The following is a 19643-nucleotide window of genomic DNA, read 5'->3' on the forward strand; positions in this document are numbered from 1 at the left end:
GCAATCATCAATGACTCACAAAGTACTGAAGTCAATGGTTCTGCACAATAGCCAGGCAACAAGCATTTTTCAGGAGGTCAGTAGTAGCAGATCCCAGGGAGCTACTGGTATATATAGCAGATGTCATGCACAGCTCCCTATCCCTGAAGAGGTGGGTTGCCAGGAAATGCGTTGAGTTAATGCATGACGTCATTGCGCACGCTGCGCGCTGAGCAGCAAGGCTGTTTTTTAATGCTTGTTGACACCAATCTTTGTGAGTACCTGTAAAGTTAATTAATTGACTTGAATAAAGATATTGAGCCTTGCATTTGTGGTTTGTTCTCTCTGAGTGATTGAAGACTGACCCGGCTGTGAACATGCTGGATTCCTGAGGTCCATTGGGAGAGAGCCCGAGAGTGAGAACTAGACTGCTGCTGTGATCCTATGTGGAGTGATACCTGCTGTTTTAACCTCTTATAATCTGGAGGTTGTTGCATTTGGTAAGAGGCAAGTTCCGGCAGTGGTGGTTGCACAGTGGAGGAATTTGAGTGAAGTTTCACAGCACCAGATTATCTGGGAATTTATGAACTTTGGTGGACTTTTCATTAATTTAGAAGCACTTGAGCACTTTTTGTAATATATGCATGATAGCACTTTCATGTAAAATGTTTGAATTGTTCGCACTTTGTTTTTTACATATAAATCATGAAATAGTTGCACTAGAGCACTTTTCAGATGCAGTATATAATGATGCATAATTTATTATATGAATTTGATGCATCGTTTTTATATAAATTTTTACGTATAATTTTTGCCATTCATTTTGTATATGTTTAGTTGCACTTGAGCACTTTTTAATTCTTAAAGGGACAGCGCAGCTTTTTGTGGAATATCCCACAGTTATAACCTATATATACCTACATTGGTCCAAGCTGGAACAACTGTAAAGATAAAAATTGCCATACCTGGAATTCAGCTTTAAACTGGAACATAGGCAAGGATCAAAAGATCCTCAGTAAAGCAGACCATAGAAGGATCAAAACTCAGCCAGCTCAGCAAGGATAGGCTGAATTTCAATCAATGTGTGGCTATCCCTGTTCAATAGAAGTCAATTGTTAGAAAAGTTGGAAAACTCTTCTTGATCAGCGGCTGCAGCTGTTGATCCATGTATCCTGATGTCCCAGTGGGGGGAAGAAGAAGGGATTCCTCTTTCCTCCACCCACCTCACTTTTTATTTTGCTTAGCCTGCAGTTGAATAAAAAAAAAAAGCTGTACTTAGCCAACCTAAAGTGGAACTTCTCATAAAATCTGAAGTTCTGCTCATTGTACTCCTTCTCCTCCCTACCATTAATGGAAATAGTTCTCTTTTTTCAGGTAGTGGTATCTAGTTTTGACAGGTACCCACTCCCACTCAGATTGCCTAGGCAATCCAAGTGGAAGTCCCCCCTCCATGCACAACCTCCTGGGGCACATCACAGGTCCCCAAGACTGTGGGTCTATTCAGAAAGCTCAGCACTACACGTGCGCAGTGGGGATCCGGCTGTGAGCCAGTAGGAAGTCACAGTCAGCTTCCCACACTCAAGATGAACTGAAAAGAATAGGCGCTGTGGGAAATGCTCTCAGTCAAGCACCTTAATGAAGGTACATCTTTATTCAGTGAGACAAAGTAGCAAATGTAATACAATTTGACCAGCCTGAAGTGAACAGCGTGACTCCAACGGATGGCCCGTCTGCTCTGAAGGGAGCTGGGATCGGAGAACGCTCCTGTCGGCTATGAATCACGTGGTGTCAGCGTACCAGCGTCCTGGGTGGCGTCATCACGGCAACTAAAGGGCGGAAGGTAGTGTCCAGCGTCGGCTTCAGCTGGGAGCGTATGCAGGGTTACCAAGATGATATGCTTCACGCAGTTGCGCTTTGTCAAGGCTCTGGTAACCCTGGCTGGCGGCCATTATATAGAAGACTATTAGAGGGAAGGGTGGCTGAGTGTAATTAGCAGGGAATGGGGTGTCAATCAGAGCAGACGGCTCATCCTGAAGCAATGCTAAATGCCGGCCAGGGTTACCAGAGACTTGACAAAGCGCAACTGCGTGAAGCATATCATCTTGGTAACCCTGCATACACTCCAAGCTGAAGCCGACGCCGGACACTGCCTTCCGCCCTTCGCTTGCCTTGATGACGCCACTCGGGACGCCGGTACACTGACACCACGTGATTCATAGCCGACAGGAGCATTCTCCAATATCAGCTCCCTTCAGAGCGGATGGGCCGTCCTTTGGAGTCACGCTGTTCACTTCAGGCTGGTCAAATTTTATTATATTTGCTACTTTGTCTCACTGAATAAAGATGTACCTTCATTAAGGTGCTTGACTGAGAGCTTTTTCCACAGCGCCTATTCTTTTCAGTTCTCATCGTCTTGCAAATGATTAACAAGGCAACAGTGGTAAGCTCATGATCAACTGTTCACATGTTTCCACCTAGAGTGGCCTCTCTGCGCTCATTTGTATGAGTTTCCCACACTCAAGATGGCAGTGCTGGGGACCCAAAGACTGGTGAGGAACCAGCCCAGGTGATGATAGTGCTAGATGCAAAAGAAGAGCAATTCCCTGTGCTTGGGAGAAGTGCATCAACAGGCAGAAAACAAGTGCTGTTCGATATAACCAATGTAGGCACCAGCTTTGCTGCCCTTTCAACGGTACAGGGGGACCCAGAGAACGTACTGCAAAGACAAGAAATGGAAGGTGCACCAGCCTAGTGCATTACTTTAATAATATTTGTATTTATAATAAAAGGAGTAGATGTATACTCACAAACAGCACAAATGAAAAGATACATCAAACATCATAATGGACCTGAGAACATCTGGTCTCCTGGGTGAACCCCAAATGCATGAAGACCTTCCAAACCTTCTGAAGCGTTTTGAGGGGTGATCCCCTCTTCATCAGAGTTCACCCTTCGAAATGCGTTAGCCTGTTTGGAAGGTCTTCACGCATTTGGGGTTCGTTCAGGAGACCAGATGTTCTCAGGTCCATTCTGATGTCTGATGTGGCTTTTCATTTGATGACAGTGCTGGATCCCTGTACAGGTGAGTACCAATTTAGGGCTCATTCACACCATACATGAAAACTAATGTGAAAACCATACAGATTTCACTTGCACAGACATGAGTTTACATCAGTTTCACATCGGAGTACATCAGTTTTCAAGCACGTTTTAGTGAGTTTTTATGCACGTTGACATCAGTTTTCATGCTCGTCATTTATGCGCCTGTATACACCACAGTGTTGATGTTCCGTCAGTTTTTTTTTCTGTGCAGAAAACAGCATACACATCACAGATTCCTGGGCAGAAAAAGTCTGCACATGATACAAGTGTTGTGGTATAAATAGGCACATAAAGAACAATTATTTTTCTTGTGCCCTTGCAGAGCACATGCAGAAAAACTGACGTCTCTGCACAATGTGGTGAACAAGGCCTTAAAGTGTTACAAAACCCACAATAGTAAAATCAGTCTATATATGCAGCAAAGCATGCTTGTTATACTCACTGTGGAACCAAAGAGGTTAATCCTCCGCATTGTGTAAAAAGGATGCTTGATCCTGTCTTCTCTTATCCTCCCCTTCTTCTATCCCCAATCCATCTGCTGATAGAACAGAGTCTTGAGAGTAAGCTGCACATGCTCAGTTTGGTGTGTATTGCTAGAGAGGTTTTTTTTTTTCTTGGGAGAGTACATGTGATCAGCATAGGTCCAATCAGCACTGTCCAGACAGAGGGTCAGGGGCTATGCAGCCTCATAGGACAGTCAGAGCAGAATTAAAACTCTGCCTACAAGCTTTGTGCTCGGCCGGACATTGATAGAAGTCAGAGAAGTCAGTCTTCTAGAAGATAGAACACTGCTATATACTGCTGCTAAGAAAAGGTATTTAGCAGTTTATATTTACTAAAATAGTTGCATTTCCATGTTCTGTGTATTGTGGGAGACCAGATATAGTGAATGCAGGGTCATGGGTTTAGTAACACTATGAAGTGATACTACAGTCTTGGTGTTTTTTCTTAAAAAAAACAAAGATGTAATACTTATCCTCTTACCCTCTTCTTGGGTCCCTTGCTGGCACTCCTAGCCCCTCCCTCCTATCGGGTGCACCCATAGCAAATAGCTTGCTATGGGGACACCTGAGTAGGCACGCTCCCGAGCCAAGGCTCTGCTTGTCCATTCGCACACAGAGCCACGACTCGGTCCACCTCTGCCCTCTCCTGATTGGCTCAATGGCTGTGATTGACAGCAGTGGGAGCCAATGGCTCCTGCTACTGCCTCAGCCAACCAGGAGTGAGAGTCCCTTGAGAACTGAGGCTCTCGTCGACAACGCTGGATCAAGAGGGGGTTCAGGTGTTAGGGGGGCTGCTAAACATTCTGTAGAATTCATAGAATACATGAAGGTAAAAATCCTTGAGCCTTTAGAACCACTTTAATAACAGTGGCTTCATACTGCCCTGGTGCAGTCCCACTGTGCTTTGGGCACAGCGTGGCTAACTCATAGTTTTCATGAGGGTTAGCTATGCTTTCCCATAGACTTCTACGCTGTCACGCTGTTTTGGTACTTTCAGAAAGCTTACCAAAGATGCAGCATGCAGGAGCTTCGGTGCGCTCAAGACCTCATAGACGTCTATGGGAAAGTGCAGCTAGCCCTCAGGGAAACAGAAGGTTAGCAGCGCTTTAGCAAAAGGCTAAATGGCTGGAGTTCCTCTTTAAGTGATTAAATCAGCTGTGAAAGTGTTTAAAATCAGAGGGTATAATGTGTCTTTAATCATTCCATACTTAATTCAAAAGAAAAAAAGTTCTGACTTTGCACTTCTTTCTCGATCTTTGTATATATCAGTGTATATCAGAGGAGTGTATATCAGAGGAGCTGTGATGATGAAGAGTACAGCGATCTGTGTGTACAGAGTACATGTGATGAGGATGAGTACAGCGATCTGTGTGTACAGAATACATGTGAGGAGTACAGCGATCTGGGTGTACAGAGTACATGTGATGAGGATGAGTACAGCGATCTGTGTGTACAGAATACATGTGAGGAGGAGTACAGCGATCTGTGTGTACAGAATACATGTGATGATGAGGAGTACAGTGATCTGTGTGTACAGAATACATGTGATGATGAGGAGTACAGCGATCTGGGTGTACAGAGTACATGTGATGAGGAGGAGTACAGTGATCTGTGTGTACAGAGCACATGTGAGGAGGAGTACAGTGATCTGTGTGTACAGAGTACATGTGATGAGGAGTACAGCGATCTGTGTGTACAGAGTACATGTGATGAGGAGTACAGTGATCTGTGTGTACACGGTACATGTGATGAGGAGGAGTACAGTGATCTGTGTGTACAGAGTACATGTGATGAGTACAGCGATCTGTGTTTACAGAGTACATGTGATGAGTACAGCGATCTGTGTGTACAGAGTACATGTGATGAGGAGGAGTACAGTGATCTGTGTGTACAGAGTACTTGTGATGAGGAGTACAGAGATCTGGGTGTACAGAGTACATGTGATGATGAGTACAGTGATCTGTGTGTACAGAGTACTTGTGATGAGGAGTACAGCAATCTGGGTGTACAGAGTACATGTGATGAGGAGGAGTACAGTGATCTGGGTGTACAGAGTACATGTGATGATGAGTACAGCGATCTGGGTGTACAGAGTACATGTGATGATGAGGAGTACAGAGATCTGTGTGTACAGAGTACATGTGATGAGGAGGAGTACAGCGATCTGGGTGTACAGAGTACATGTGATGATGAGGAGTACAGAGATCTGTGTGTACAGAGTACATGTGATGAGGAGGAGTACAGAGATCTGTGTGTACAGAGTACTTGTGATGAGGAGTACAGAGATCTGGGTGTACAGGGTACATGTGATGATGAGTACAGAGATCTGGGTGTACAGGGTACATGTGATGATGAGTACAGCGATCTGGGTGTACAGAGTACTTGTGATGAGGAGTACAGTGATCTGGGTGTACAGAGTACTTGTGATGATGAGTACAGCGATCTGGGTGTACAGAGTACATGTGATGAGGAGGAGTACAGTGATCTGGGTGTACAGAGTACATGTGATGAGGAGGAGTACAGTGATCTGGGTGTACAGAGTACATGTGACGATGATCCGAGTGCTGACAGCAGAGGAGAGCGGAGGTCTCCTCCGGCAGGGTGTGGTCCTGGAAAGTCCTAGCTGTCCATGGCCCGGGGCTGGGTGTGCCAGGGATTGCCTGTCCGGGAGGGGTGAGGAATCCCCGAGGAATGAGGAATATTCCCGATGTGATGACCCCTGCTGGAGAGAAGAGGGCTCTGGTACAGAGGGGTGTGGTGTGTGCATGGCTCCTCTTATAAACCAAGCCTTACTTCTACACTGCTAGACAAGTTTCTTGTGCTCCGTGTGACAGCTCCGCTCTGCCCATCTATGGTCACACACTGCTAACCCCTCTCTCCTCTACACCCCAGGGTGTGCTCTACACCACCCCCATCATCCGAGACCAAGGCAACATCTACAAACCGAACAACAAAGTCATGGCAGACGACAGCGACAAGTCAGCCCACGATGTCCTCACCAAGGAGATCGACCTGGTCAACAGGGACCCCAAACACCTCAATGACGATGTGGTCAAGGTGAGGAGGGGGAGGGGACATGGTGACAACACCTGGGGACACCTGTCATCAGAGGATGGGGAATGTCTCTGCTCTGCATCTGGACTGATCTCATGATTTCTATGCTGTGGATTGATTTCTGTATTCTCTTTAATCATTTCTGTTTTGTATTTATTTGTATTTGTTTTCTATCCTGTGTATTTATTTGTTTCTAGTGTTTGCTGCCACTGACTATTAAACTGTTAAAGGAGTTTATCGATTAAAGCTGGCGATTGCGAAATCAGGCTGACTTCTTCATAGGAACCAATCAGCTGCTAACTTCAGCTCTGGCAAGCTGATTGGTGAGCCTGATTTTGCACTCTCTAGCTTTAGTAAATAAACCCCAAAGTGTCTTTTGTAGGAAAATAACTTACTAAGATTCGTATAAGCGATGTGCACATCCAGATCTAAGGCTCACCCTACATGTTACAATCTGATTGTACAATCTCTGCACAATCCATAGAAGATTTAACAAAGAATAAGTACCTGTAATAAATAAATACATAACTATGTAATATAAAACACGACCTAATCTATCCGATTTGTATCCTTGGGCTACATAGTTGTTGACAGATCTAAAAAATGGTACAATCAGATGGTAACATGTGTGGTGGGCTTAATAGTTGATGCGCACAGAGAATTTACAGACATTTTTTATGCCTCGTGTAAATTTCCCAGCGCTTTGCCATGCCATGGATGCCATGTCTTCCACACAAGTAAATGGCTGTATGCGGCCATACTCTTGCAAATGTCGATGTTTCTTTGCATTAGCGGTTATCTGTGCATGCGCTTGAAACTTCTACATTTGGGAAACATATGAAACGCACGTGCACAGGTGCAAGGAAGCATCGACATTTGCCACTTACAGCCATTCAGTGCTATGGCAGGTTGTACATGAACCCTAAGGGCCGGTACACACTATAGAAACGCAGTCCAAATGCGTTCCAGATGCACTTTTGCATGCACGTTTTTGGCACATTCCAGTGCGTTTTTCATGCATCCTGGTTCATTTTTCATGCATTCCAGTGCGTATTTCATGCATTCATGTTCACTTTTTCCCCTCTCTCTTTCTTCAATTTAAATAAGGACATGTGCGTTCCAGTGCATTTTTTGGTGCGTTTTTCATGCATTTTAGCATGGTCCAGTTCTGTGCAGGAACACTCTAGAACTGCAAGCACTGATATGAACTATGACATTGACAACCACTACTTTCTGTGCTTTTTGGATGCAGAAATAAAGCACACTGAAATGCATGGAGTGTGAACTGGCCCTAAAGGCTACCATACACTCTACAATCAGATTGTACAAATCTCCTCGATCTAACATCTACTCTATAGTGCATGGGCGTGCCAGTTTGTTAGTAAATGAAGAAATCATTTAGGTTTGTGACATCGTTTTGGTCAATCTAAAGAAGATTGTACAGAGATTGTACATTGATATTGTATAGTGTATGGCCAGCTTTAGAGAGATTTGTACAATTGTCACAGATAACATGCTGGGTTGTTAGTATGACTTCTAGTGTCCTACAATCACTTTGCTCCTATCTGTCCCGTATTTGGATAGACTGTTTCTCTTTTGGAACCAACTCCCTCTGTCCTCCATTTGATCTAATCTATAGCTCATAGTATAGTGCACAATCATTGTATTGCCTCCATTATATTGTGTGTTATTTTGAAAACTAGTATAAAAAGTGATAAAAGCACTTGTGGATTTAATCGGGAATTGTTTGCATATTCTTCTAGTCCGTGTAACTGGAGGCGTGGCCGGGGTGTGTCCTTTGTCTGCATACTTTGTGATCCAAGGGGACCCTCTCTCCCATCTCAGGGCTCATTCACATTATATCCATTGAGCTCTGTTGATCTGCATAGATGATTGCAAGGATCCATAGAAAACAAAGATTTCTGTGTGCCCTGTTCAAACTATAATGCTGTGCTGCCGTGTGTTGGGTAGAAACATTAGTGCAGCGCAGCAACATAGTGCATGGCATGGCAGCACACTGCGATGTGCTACAGTGCAAACACTTGAATCAAGTGTCATTTTGTGGCCCTTCAATGTAATTAAAAAATGAAACCGTAAACCACATGATGCATTGTTACCAGTGGTGGACTGACAACTCATGGGGCCCCCAGGCAATAGAAAATCATGGGGCCCCTGTGTCCTCGCCCACACTCAAACCACACCCGAAAAAAGCCTATAAAAGATACCAGGGCATCTCATGGGGCCTCCTACTGACCCCGGGCCCTCAGGCAGTGCCTGAGTGGCTAAATGGTCAGTCCGCCCCTGGTTGTTACATATTTTTAAGGTCTTGTTCACATCAGCACTACCTCTCACCGCCCCTACACAACTCATTTTCCGAAGGGCTCATGCCAGCGCTACCCCTCAAGGTTCCTACACATTCCACTTTCTTAGGGCTCATTCACAACAGCGTTACCCCTCCCCACCCCTGCACAGCACACTTTCTTATGGCTCACTGACACCAGCGTTACCGCTCACCACCCCTACACAATGCACTTTCTTTTGACTCATTTATACCAGCCTTACCCCTCACTGCCCCTGCACAGCACACTTTCTTAGGGCTCATTGACACCAGTGTTACCACTCACCACCCCTACACAATGCATTCTCTTATGGCACATTTATACCAGCCTTACCCCTCACCACCCCTCACAATGTACTTTCTTTGGACTCATTTACAACAGTGTTACCGCTCACCACGCCTACACAATGCACATTCTTAGGGCTCATTCACACCAGTGTTACTGCTCACCACCACTACACAATGCACTCTCTTATGGCTCATTCACACCAGCCTTACCTCTCACCACCCTTACACAATGCACTTTCTTATGGCACATTCACACCAGCGTTACCGCTCACCATCCCTACACAATGCACTTTCTTAGGGTTCTTTCACACCAATGTTACCACTCACCACCCTTTCACAATGCACTTTCTTAGGGTTCATTCACACCAATGTTACCGCTCACCACCCCTACACAATGCATATTACCGCTCACCACCCCTACACAGCACATTTTCTTAGGGCTCATTCACACCAGCTTGCCCCTCTCCACAGCACCCTTTCTTAGGACTCATTCACACCAGCGTTATCACTCACCACCCCTACACAATGCACTTTCTTAGGGTTCATTCACACCAATGTTACCACTCACCACCCTTCTACAATGCACTTTCTTAGGGTTCATTCACACCAATGTTACCACTCACCACCCTTCTACAATGCACTTTCTTAGGGTTCATTCACACCAATGTTACTGCTCACCACCCCTACACAATGCATGTTACCGCTCACCACCCCTACACAGCACACTTTCTTAGGGCTCATTCACACCAGCGTTATCGCTCACCACCCCTACACAATGCACTTTCTTAGGGTTCATTCACACCAATGTTACCACTCACCACCCTTCTACAATGCACTTTCTTAGGGTTCATTCACACCAATGTTACCACTCACCACCCTTCCACAATGCACTTTCTTAGGGTTCATTCACACCAATGTTACCGCTCACCACCCCTACACAATGCATATTACCGCTCACCACCCCTACACAGCACACTTTCTTAGGGCTCATTCACACCAGCTTGCCCCTCTCCACAGCACCCTTTCTTAGGACTCATTCACACCAGCGTTATCACTCACCACCCCTACACAATGCACTTTCTTAGGGTTCATTCACACCAATGTTACCACTCACCACCCTTCCACAATGCACTTTCTTAGGGTTCATTCACACCAATGTTACTGCTCACCACCCCTACACAATGCATGTTACCGCTCACCACCCCTACACAGCACACTTTCTTAGGGCTCATTCACACCAGCTTGCCCCTCTCCACAGCACACTTTCTTAGGACTCATTCACACCAGTGTTTTTGCTCACCACCCCTACACAATGCACTTCTTAGGGTTCATTCACACTACCCAGCGTGCTAAAATGTGTACCTTGTGCAATGCACCACACACAACAGCGCACAGTCATTTTGATGATACCTTAGAAAGTTGGGGGTATATCATCATGATTATGTACAAAACACACCACTCTTTATTGCCCATACACAACACACACAAGAGCATGAGCGAGTGTAAAGAGCCCTTAGATAGTTTGGAGGGGGGTGTCATCATGAATATCTGAAAAAGACACTGACCCTACATAACGCACACTAGCACGTTCGCATTTTAGCTTGTAAATAGGTGTGAATGAGCCCCTTTAAAATGCATTATGTAGGGGTTAATGGGGACATTGTGAATGAGCCCTTAGAAATTTGGGGTGTTATGTCAATTGTAAAAAAGACACTGCCCCTCACTGTCCCTACATAACACTCACAGCATACACACATTTTGGTGAGCCCTTAGAAAGTTGCTGAGTCATCATGATTATGTAAAGAACACAATGCACACAAGCGCTCACATTTTAGCACATGGGCTGGTGTAAATGAGCTCTTAGTGCATTGTGTAGGCGCAGTGCGGAGTGGTGCTGGTGAGAGCAAACCCTTAGAAAGTTGGGCAGTACATCTTCATCATTATGTGAAGAAGACACTGCCCCACACAACACACATCAATGTGCATACATTCTGGCATGTGGACTGGTGTCAACAAGCCCTGAAAAAGTTCATTGTGTAGGCCCATGAGGGGCTGTGCTGGTGTGAACAAGCCTTTAGAAAGTTGGGGGGGGAGGTCACCATGATTAAAGTGAAGAAGTTGTCTTGCAGTCCTTTGAATTATGCAGTGAAAGGTTTCCACAGAAGTATCAAACAAGGTTTTCAAATGGATTCAGCATTTAGAGGGATGGGCCTGGGGTTCCTGTTTTTGCTTGAACTTGGAAAGTCATCCAAGGGATGCTCCAGGTGAAAGCTCTGCTTTTTTCTTTTTTTAATGTTTCCTATAACAAATGTTCTTTGTTAGGAAATGTGAATTCAGCATCACTCCCAAATGACCACAATGTAAAGGAAGGCATTGTTCCTCCCACTGCACTTGAAGGTTATGGGGCTGGGTTACAAAAACACAAGCTAATAAAATTAAAGCAAAAGAGTTACCCATAACGACCAATCAGAATTATTCTCCTAAATGAACCAAGTCATCTGGCTGGTTGCCAGGGGCAGACTGACAACTCATGGGGCTCCCGGGCAATAGGGGATCATGGGCCCCTGTGTCCTTGCCCAAACTCAAAAAAGCCTATGAAAAAGGTACCAGGGGCATCTCATGGGGCCCCCTACTGACCCCGGACCCTCGGGCAGTGCCCGAGTTTCCAAATGGTCAGTCCTTTCCTGCTGGTTGCAGAACTACTCTAGGTTTTTGCTGGCCCAGTTCTTGTAAATCAGCCATATAGCATTGATCATAGGTGTTTGCCTGGATGCATTACAGTAGCCGCCCTTTGACACAGCTGGTACAGATACCAAAGGCGCTCTACTGACTGCAGTCAATGAAACCATCCAAGATCTTGGGAATTAAGGCCTTTCTCAATAAGACATTTTGGCCAAAGACTCATTGAAGTATAAATAAATTTGCCAAATTGTGGACATGGTGACCGCTTTACATTGCTGCTGCTATGATGCTTCACTTGACGGTGCAGTATTTTTAACTCACCATGTACGGTTTGACAGTCATTATGCTTGCCGAATGCGCTGATTGAAGTCAATGTGATTGCATCAGCACGTATCATGGTATTTCAATGTAAAACCACCTATGATGTTGTAAAAGAAAAGACATTCAGGGGGTGCTAGCATCTCCTCCTGAACACCTGCAAACTGCCACCTCTGAAAAGCAATCCACAGTGGATTGCTTTACAGAGAGGTGAGAAAGTCCAACACTTGCATGACTGGGGAATTCATAAAGCATGTATAAGACACCAGTAATGCACAGGTACGTGAATATGGGGCATGCACTGTGTGTAGAAGCGCACTGACAGTGGAGCATCCATGCGGACACTTTGCTCTGAGTGCAACTGTGCTTCTTCCCCGCCGTCAGACAGCACAGCGGCAGGGAGTTTTGTATCTGGTGGTGGAACCTGATCAGGAACCCATCAGGTCCACTCCCCTTGTGTTTGACAGCAGGCAATGGACAGCTCATTAGCCAATAGACAGCCTGCTCTTGGTTATAGACTCCACCTGCTGCCTGCTGTCATTACGACACCTGATGGAGAACTAGTGACTCAGCTTCCTCATCAGGCTCCACCCACTGCAGCCTCACGGGTTGCTAGGAGGCTGTCAGCTATGAAGACAACAGCATTCTTAACAACCAGAGACAGGGAGAAAATAGCAGCAGCAAATATGCTGCTCTGCTGCGTTGCGTACAGAGACAGACATTCTGCCTGTCTCTGTACACCAAGTTAGAGTAGGTCTTTATTACCTCCATTTTCATTATTTCATGATCTATAAACTGGGGGCAATTATTTTTGAATTTGGTACGTTAATAGCGGCACTTTGTAAAACTGGTGCTATTAAGAACTACCTGAATCTGCCACTTGGGTTGGTAGAGTTACCGAAACGGGTGGTAGGGATTTTTGAATTTGGCACAAGCCATTTTAATATGCCAGAAAACTGTTGATAGTGTTTCAATGAATTCCCCTTTGTATGTTACACTAACAATGATCTTCTCTTACTAGCTTTTGATCTGTTAAACATACTTTGAAAATGTTTTGTTATTTCTTTGGGAAAAATAAAAAAAAACAGTTGATCCTGCCACAAATCCAGTAAGCTTGTAAGTTCCAATACATTTTTCTTTCATTGCACTAAGTTATGGAGCAGTGTTATCAGCCCAGACTACATCTCCTCTACGAACTACAGAATAACCCCCCTTTCCCCATGTTATTAAGGAAGGGGAAGATGTTCCATAGTCCATATCAGGAGCAGCTTAGGGTGACAACACTGCTTATCTATAAATAAAGTACAGTGAGTGTTGTCACCCTTGGACAGGATGTACTGGCAGGCTTATTAGATGAAAATAAAGAAACCACTTTAATTTAGGTCTCAGGAGCAAAGCGATATAATGTATCACACAGCCTGCCTCCTTATCCTGTCTTTATATAAGAACAAAGTCTCCCTGCCTCTTTTTGATCCATTAGTGCTCTTCCTTTTCCTGCATAGCTGCGTCCTGCCCTCTGGATCTCACTCGTTCACACCTCATCATCTGTTCCTGTCTCCAGTGTTTATCCCTTCTTTTGCTGAATGTTGATCTTTTCTCCGTTGTCTGACATTTTTCCTCTCATCCTTTATACAAGCGCTCTGCTGTGTGTCACTTCCAGATCATTTATACATGTAAAATACAATGTGTTACCATGCAATCAAACAGCTTAGTGTTCAACCTCATCAGTAATCAGGAGGTTGAACACTGAGCTGGAGGTACCATTAGGTCCCTCTGCCATTTATCCTAGAGCTGATGCCTCAAACCAAATACATTCTGTACATGGCGCAATTAGGCCTCACTACGCCCACCAATGTAAGCCTATGTGTTCATGCACAAATAGGCGTTTACAGGACTTTAGACAAAGGATTATATACAGGCACAGAAAAAAGAAACCATTTATGCGTTCAAGAGAGGAGCCTTTTGGCTGAAAAAAGGCCAAACGTGCTTAACGTGTCTAAACATATTCTTTTCATTAGCCAGAATTAATATTTTGTCCAATGAAATGAATGAACACCCAAACGTTTGACACGCATAAACACGCCTAGATTTTGGCACATTTGCCCTGGGTGCTGGATGACCTTGTCCTGGCACTGCTTACAGCCAAGCATCTTCATGGTCCACAGAGGAACTTACAAATTCACTGTTTACACCCAACGCCACCCACCAGTCCTCCAACATGAACGTGGGGGGGCAGAGTTTAGCATCTTTGCCCTGGGTCCTGGAAGACCTTCTCCTGGCACTGTTCAGAGTCAAGCATATTCATGGTCCACAGAGGAACTTACAAATTCACTGTTTACACCCAACGCCACCCACCAGTCCTCCAACATGAACGTGGGGGGGGGGGGGCAGAGTTTAGGATCTTTGCCCTGGGACCTGGAAGACCTTCTCCTGGCACTGTTCAGAGTCAAGCATATTCATGGTCCACAGAAGAACTTACAAATTCACTGTTTACACCAAACGCCACCCACCAGTCCTCCAACATGAACGTGGGGGGGGGGCAGAGTTTAGGATCTTTGCCCTGGGTCCTGGAAGACCTTCTCCTGGCACTGTTCAGAGTCAAGCATATTCATGGTCCACAGAGGAACTTACAAATTCACTGTTTACACCCAACGCCACCCACCAGTCCTCCAACATGAACATGGGGGGGCAGAGTTTAGGATCTTTGCCCTGGGTCCTGGAAGACCTTCTCCTGGCACTGTTCAGAGTCAAGCATCTTCATGGTCCACAGAGGAACTGACAAATGCACTGTTTACACCCAACGCCACCCACCAGTCCTCCAACATGAATGTGTGTGTGTGTGTGGGGGGGGGGCAGAGTTTGACATCTTTGCCCTGGGTGCTGGAGGATCTTGTCCTGGCACTGGTTACAGTTTATAATCTTCATGGTCCACAGAGGAACTTACAAATGCACTGTTTACATCCAACGCCACCCACCAGTCCTCCAACATGAACGTGTGTGTGTGTGTGTGAGGGGGGCAGAGTTTGACATCTTGTCCACAGGGGAACTTACAAATTCATTGTTTACACCCAACGCCACCCACCATTCCTCCAACATGAATGTGGGGGGGGGGCACAGTTTGGCATCTTGCCCTGGGTGCTGGTTGACCTGGCACTGCTTACAGTTAAGCATCTTCATGGTCCTCAGAGGAACATAAAAATTCACTGTTTACATCCAACTCCCCCCACCAATTCTCCGCACTTTTGTTTTTTTATATATTGTGTGTATGCCTTTTTAAAAAAACGTCTTCATGTGGGTCAAATGACGTCACATGAGATGTCTTCTTTTCTTTGGCTCTTTGATGGTCCTCAGTGATGCATCACTGATGTAACGACATCGCACCATGGTGACACCCCTTGGGCATTTCCATTAAGCCTTGTACTCCAGGAATTAGGTTGAGCGACGCTAAGTTAAGAACTGCCGCTTGATTGTGGGGAAGCTCTCGACAGGAAGTAAGTAGAGCAAGAAAGGTTTTTTTTTTTTTTTTTACTGGACACATTATTATACTGGACAGTTTATTAAAAAATACAATAAATAAGTGCATTCCTGGAGTAAGAAACATGTGAGCTCCTTCTGCTGACCTCCTTTTGGAGATGCTAGCTGTCTGGCTGTCTATGGCTTTAATAATTGGCCCCAGGGGCGGACTGACCATTTGGAAACTCGGCACTGCCCGAGGGCCGGGGTCAGTAGGGGGCCCCATGAGATGCCATTGGTACCTTTTTCATAGACTTTTTGGAGTTTGGGCAAGGACACAGGGGCCCCATGATCCCCTATTGCCCAGGGGCCCCATGAGTTGTCAGTCCGCCCCTGATTGGCCCACAACAAGCATGCAACAAGTGACAGCAGCTTAGTGGTTAGCACATCCGTTGTCAGCTGTCCCTCCTCTACTCTGAAGCTGGCCCTGGGGCCTAGTCATGTGACCAGATCGGAGCACCCTCAGAATAGGTAATTATACAGATCTTTCCTTTCACATGGTAGATAGACTAGGCTTAGCATGGGGGTGAGAGGAGGTTTAGTCTTAGTATTTGACTGGACTTCCACTTTAAGAGAGACTTTTCCCAATATGTTCTTGTTTTCATTTGCTATGTATTAGCCAATATGTTACCTGTTCATTAGTCACTAATCTTTAGTATGTACTGGAAAGGTATCATCTTTGTAATACAGGCAGCACAGTGGCTAAATGGTTAGCACTTCCATCTTGCAGCACTAGGGTCGTTGGTTCGAATCCCAACCAGAGCACCACCTGCCTGAAGTTTGCATGTTGTCCCTATGCCTGTGTGGGTTTCCTCCCATCCTCCAAAGACATGCTGGGAAATTAATTAGATCCTGTCTAAATTGGCACTAGTATGTGTATGAATGTTAGGGACCTTAGATTGTACACCCCTTGAGGGTTAGGGACTGACATGAATTTACAATATATATGTAAAGTACCTGAAATAAATAATATTTTATTTTATAATAAAGTGTGCATATAGCCAATACATTTTGGGGGGTTGGATAGAATAGGGAAGGGTTAGGAGCTGTTTTAGCTGTCTTTGTCCCACGTTTTGTTGACCATTGTCACAGCAACATAACGTGATGGGAAATTCAAATTTTTAAAGTTGTCACTAGAGCAAATGGCAAGGCAACATTTTACAGCGGGGACACCTGTCCCAGTGACAAGCGTCTAACAGGGGAATTCCCTTTGTTTTGCAGAAAAGTCTTCTTACTTCCTGTTGTATCTCAGGGACAGGAAGTGAAAGAAAAGTTTCACAACAGTACAAACAACCAAAAACTAAACTGACAATGCTTTGGAACTCTTGCTACTCTAGCCAACTCTTAAGAATGTTTTTTTAGTAACTTTAACATTTAAAAAAGAGAGAAAATAGATTGGTTGGTGCCATGTACATATATATATATATATATATATATATATACACAATTAAAACACACACAAACACATGTTGAGATGATGTACTTAAAGCGGAGCTCCATCCAAAAGGGGAAGTTCCACTTTAAGCCTTTGTCCCCCCTTGGGGGAGAGCAGGTACCCGAATTTGACAGGTACCCGCTCCCACTTCCTTTTCGATCGCCTAGGTGAACAGAAGCGGACGTTGTCCTCCTACCCTCCCTCCCCGTAGTCTTCTGGGACATATGACAGGTCCCAGAAGACTACGGGGCCATTCACAAAGCGCAGCGCTTCTCACGCATGATTGTCACAGCCGGGTGCCCACACTGAAGATGCCAGCGCCACGGAGAGAAGATGGCCGGTGACACCAGCGGTTGTGAGGACACCGCTGGACCGAAGGACAGGTAAGAGTCTGTATTTTTAAAGTCAGCAGCTTTTGTAGCTTCTTTTATTTTTTTTTCCAGGTGGAACTCTAAAGAAGCTGATTCCCTCACTGTATATATTTTAAAAAGAGTTATTATACTGGGAGACTGAGAGTTCCCTCTAGTGGCAATTCTGCAAAAGGTTATGAGAATACAACATCAAACAAAGGAAAGGGCAAGCTTGTAAAATTGTGAAAGCCATATAATAGTTTACCAAGTTAAACAGTGCTATAATAACGAATAAATGTGCACTACATTTGAAAAGGTTAGAACCCTTATTGAGTTTTCATAACTGTCTGGATCCCCATTGTAGAGTTTTAAGCTCACTTCCTGCCCCAGTGACAACCTGCCACACCCTGACAATCATCTGATCACCAGGACTGGCACAGAGGGAAAATCTTCCCAGTTGGAACAAGGAATAAACATCTGACAGTGTTTGTTACGATTCTCTATTGCTGTCTGTGGCTATATTGGAAAGATTTGTCCCCACAGTACAAACCTGGCAGGGGTTTTAACCCATCTCCTCTCTATCCTAAACAAACAATTGTTTTCACTGAGGCTGGCCTTTAATATAGTTAGACTAGTACTTTATGTCCTTCTCTTCAGGGGCATCATAACTATTTTTATGACCGCCACATTCCCCTTTTCCTGTTCCATTGGTCTGCTCTCTACTACTCTGCTCTACTATTTTCCATTACACATCTCTGAAAATGTGTTGGGTGGAAAGGAATGAGTTTGTGGGTTGCTCGTTACTCATTTAGAGGGTATTCGCTCGGAGTGGCCTTGCCAGAACTGCAGAAAAAAAAACCCTTTAATCACATTTCTCACACATTTTGCTGGTTTATGTAAATAATATACACTGCTCAAAAAAATGTAAGGAACACTTTGAATACACATCAGATCTCAATGGGGAAAAATATCATGCTGGATATCTATACTGATATGGACTGGGTAATGTGTTAGGAATGTAAGAATGCCCCATTGTTTGATGAAAATTATCAACCTACAGAGGACTGAATTCAAAGACACCTCAAAAATCAAAGTGAAAAAATAATGCAGCAAGCTAGTCCATTTTGCTGAATTTTCATTGCAGCAACTCAAAATGGTACTCAGTAGTTTGTATGGCCCCCCATGTACTTGTATGCATGCCTGACAACGTGGGGACATGCTTCTAATGAGACGACGATGGTGTCCTGGGGTATTTGCTCCCAGATCTGGGCCAAGGCATCACTGAGTTCCTGGACAGTCTGAGGTGCAACCTGGTGGCGTCGGATGGACTGAAACATGATATCCCAGAGGTGTTCTATTGGATTTAGGTCAGGTGAGCATGGGGGCCATTCAATGGTATCAATTCCTTCATCCTCTAGGAACTGCCTGCATACTCTCATCACATGAGGCTGGGCATTGTTGTGCACCAGGAGGAACCCAGGACCCACTGCACCACCGTAGGGTCTGACAATGGGTCCAAGGATTTCATCCCGAAACCTAATGGTAGTCAGGGTGCCATTGTCTAGCCTGTAGAGGTTTATGTGTCCCTCCATGGATATGCCTCCCCAGACCACCACTGACCCACCACCAAAACTGTCATTCTGAACAATGTTACCGGCAGCAGAACGTTCTCCACAGCTTCTCCAGACCCTTTCATGTCTGTCACATGTGCTCAGGGTGAACCTGCTCTCATTTGTGAAAAGCACAGGGTGCCAGTGGCAGACCGGCCAATTCTGGCGTTCAGTGGCAAATGCCCATCAAGCTCTATGGTGCCGGGCAGTGAGCACAGGTACTGCTAGAGGATGTTGGGTCCTCAGGCCAAACTCATGAAGTCTGTTTCTGATCGTTTGGTCAGAGGCATTCACACCACTGACCTGCTGGCAGTATTCAGCCTGTTCCTCCTTGCACAAAGAAGCAAATACTGGTCCTGCTGATGAATTAAGTGACTGTCTGCTCACCCCCCCAGCGCTCACTGGAGCACTGGGCTGTAGAGGGGGAGGGAGCAGCTGGCTGAGGCTCTCAACGCTTTGCTGAGAGGCTGA

At 45.2% G+C, this 19643-nt stretch overlaps 1 protein-coding gene across 2 annotated transcripts in view; it reads left to right on the forward strand.

Annotated features, from left to right (window-relative positions):
* The window catches only part of CAV1 (caveolin 1), an 80683-nt gene that overhangs the window by 22902 nt on the left and 38138 nt on the right, over positions 1-19643 (forward strand). The window contains exons 2-3 of one of the 2 annotated variants that reach the window (XM_089672083.1): positions 330-479; positions 6477-6641. In XM_089672083.1, coding sequence (XP_089528209.1) covers positions 6543-6641 — 99 coding nt within the window. In that variant the 5' untranslated portion in view covers positions 330-479; positions 6477-6542. The remainder of the gene's footprint in view (positions 1-329; positions 480-6476; positions 6642-19643) is intronic. The other variant, XM_089672082.1, reaches the window with a different exon arrangement.

Source organism: Staurois parvus, unplaced genomic scaffold (genome assembly GCF_062004578.1).
Source record: "Staurois parvus isolate SC_StPar_1 unplaced genomic scaffold, SC_StPar_1.0 ptg000120l, whole genome shotgun sequence".
Classification (NCBI taxonomy): domain Eukaryota; kingdom Metazoa; phylum Chordata; class Amphibia; order Anura; family Ranidae; genus Staurois; species Staurois parvus.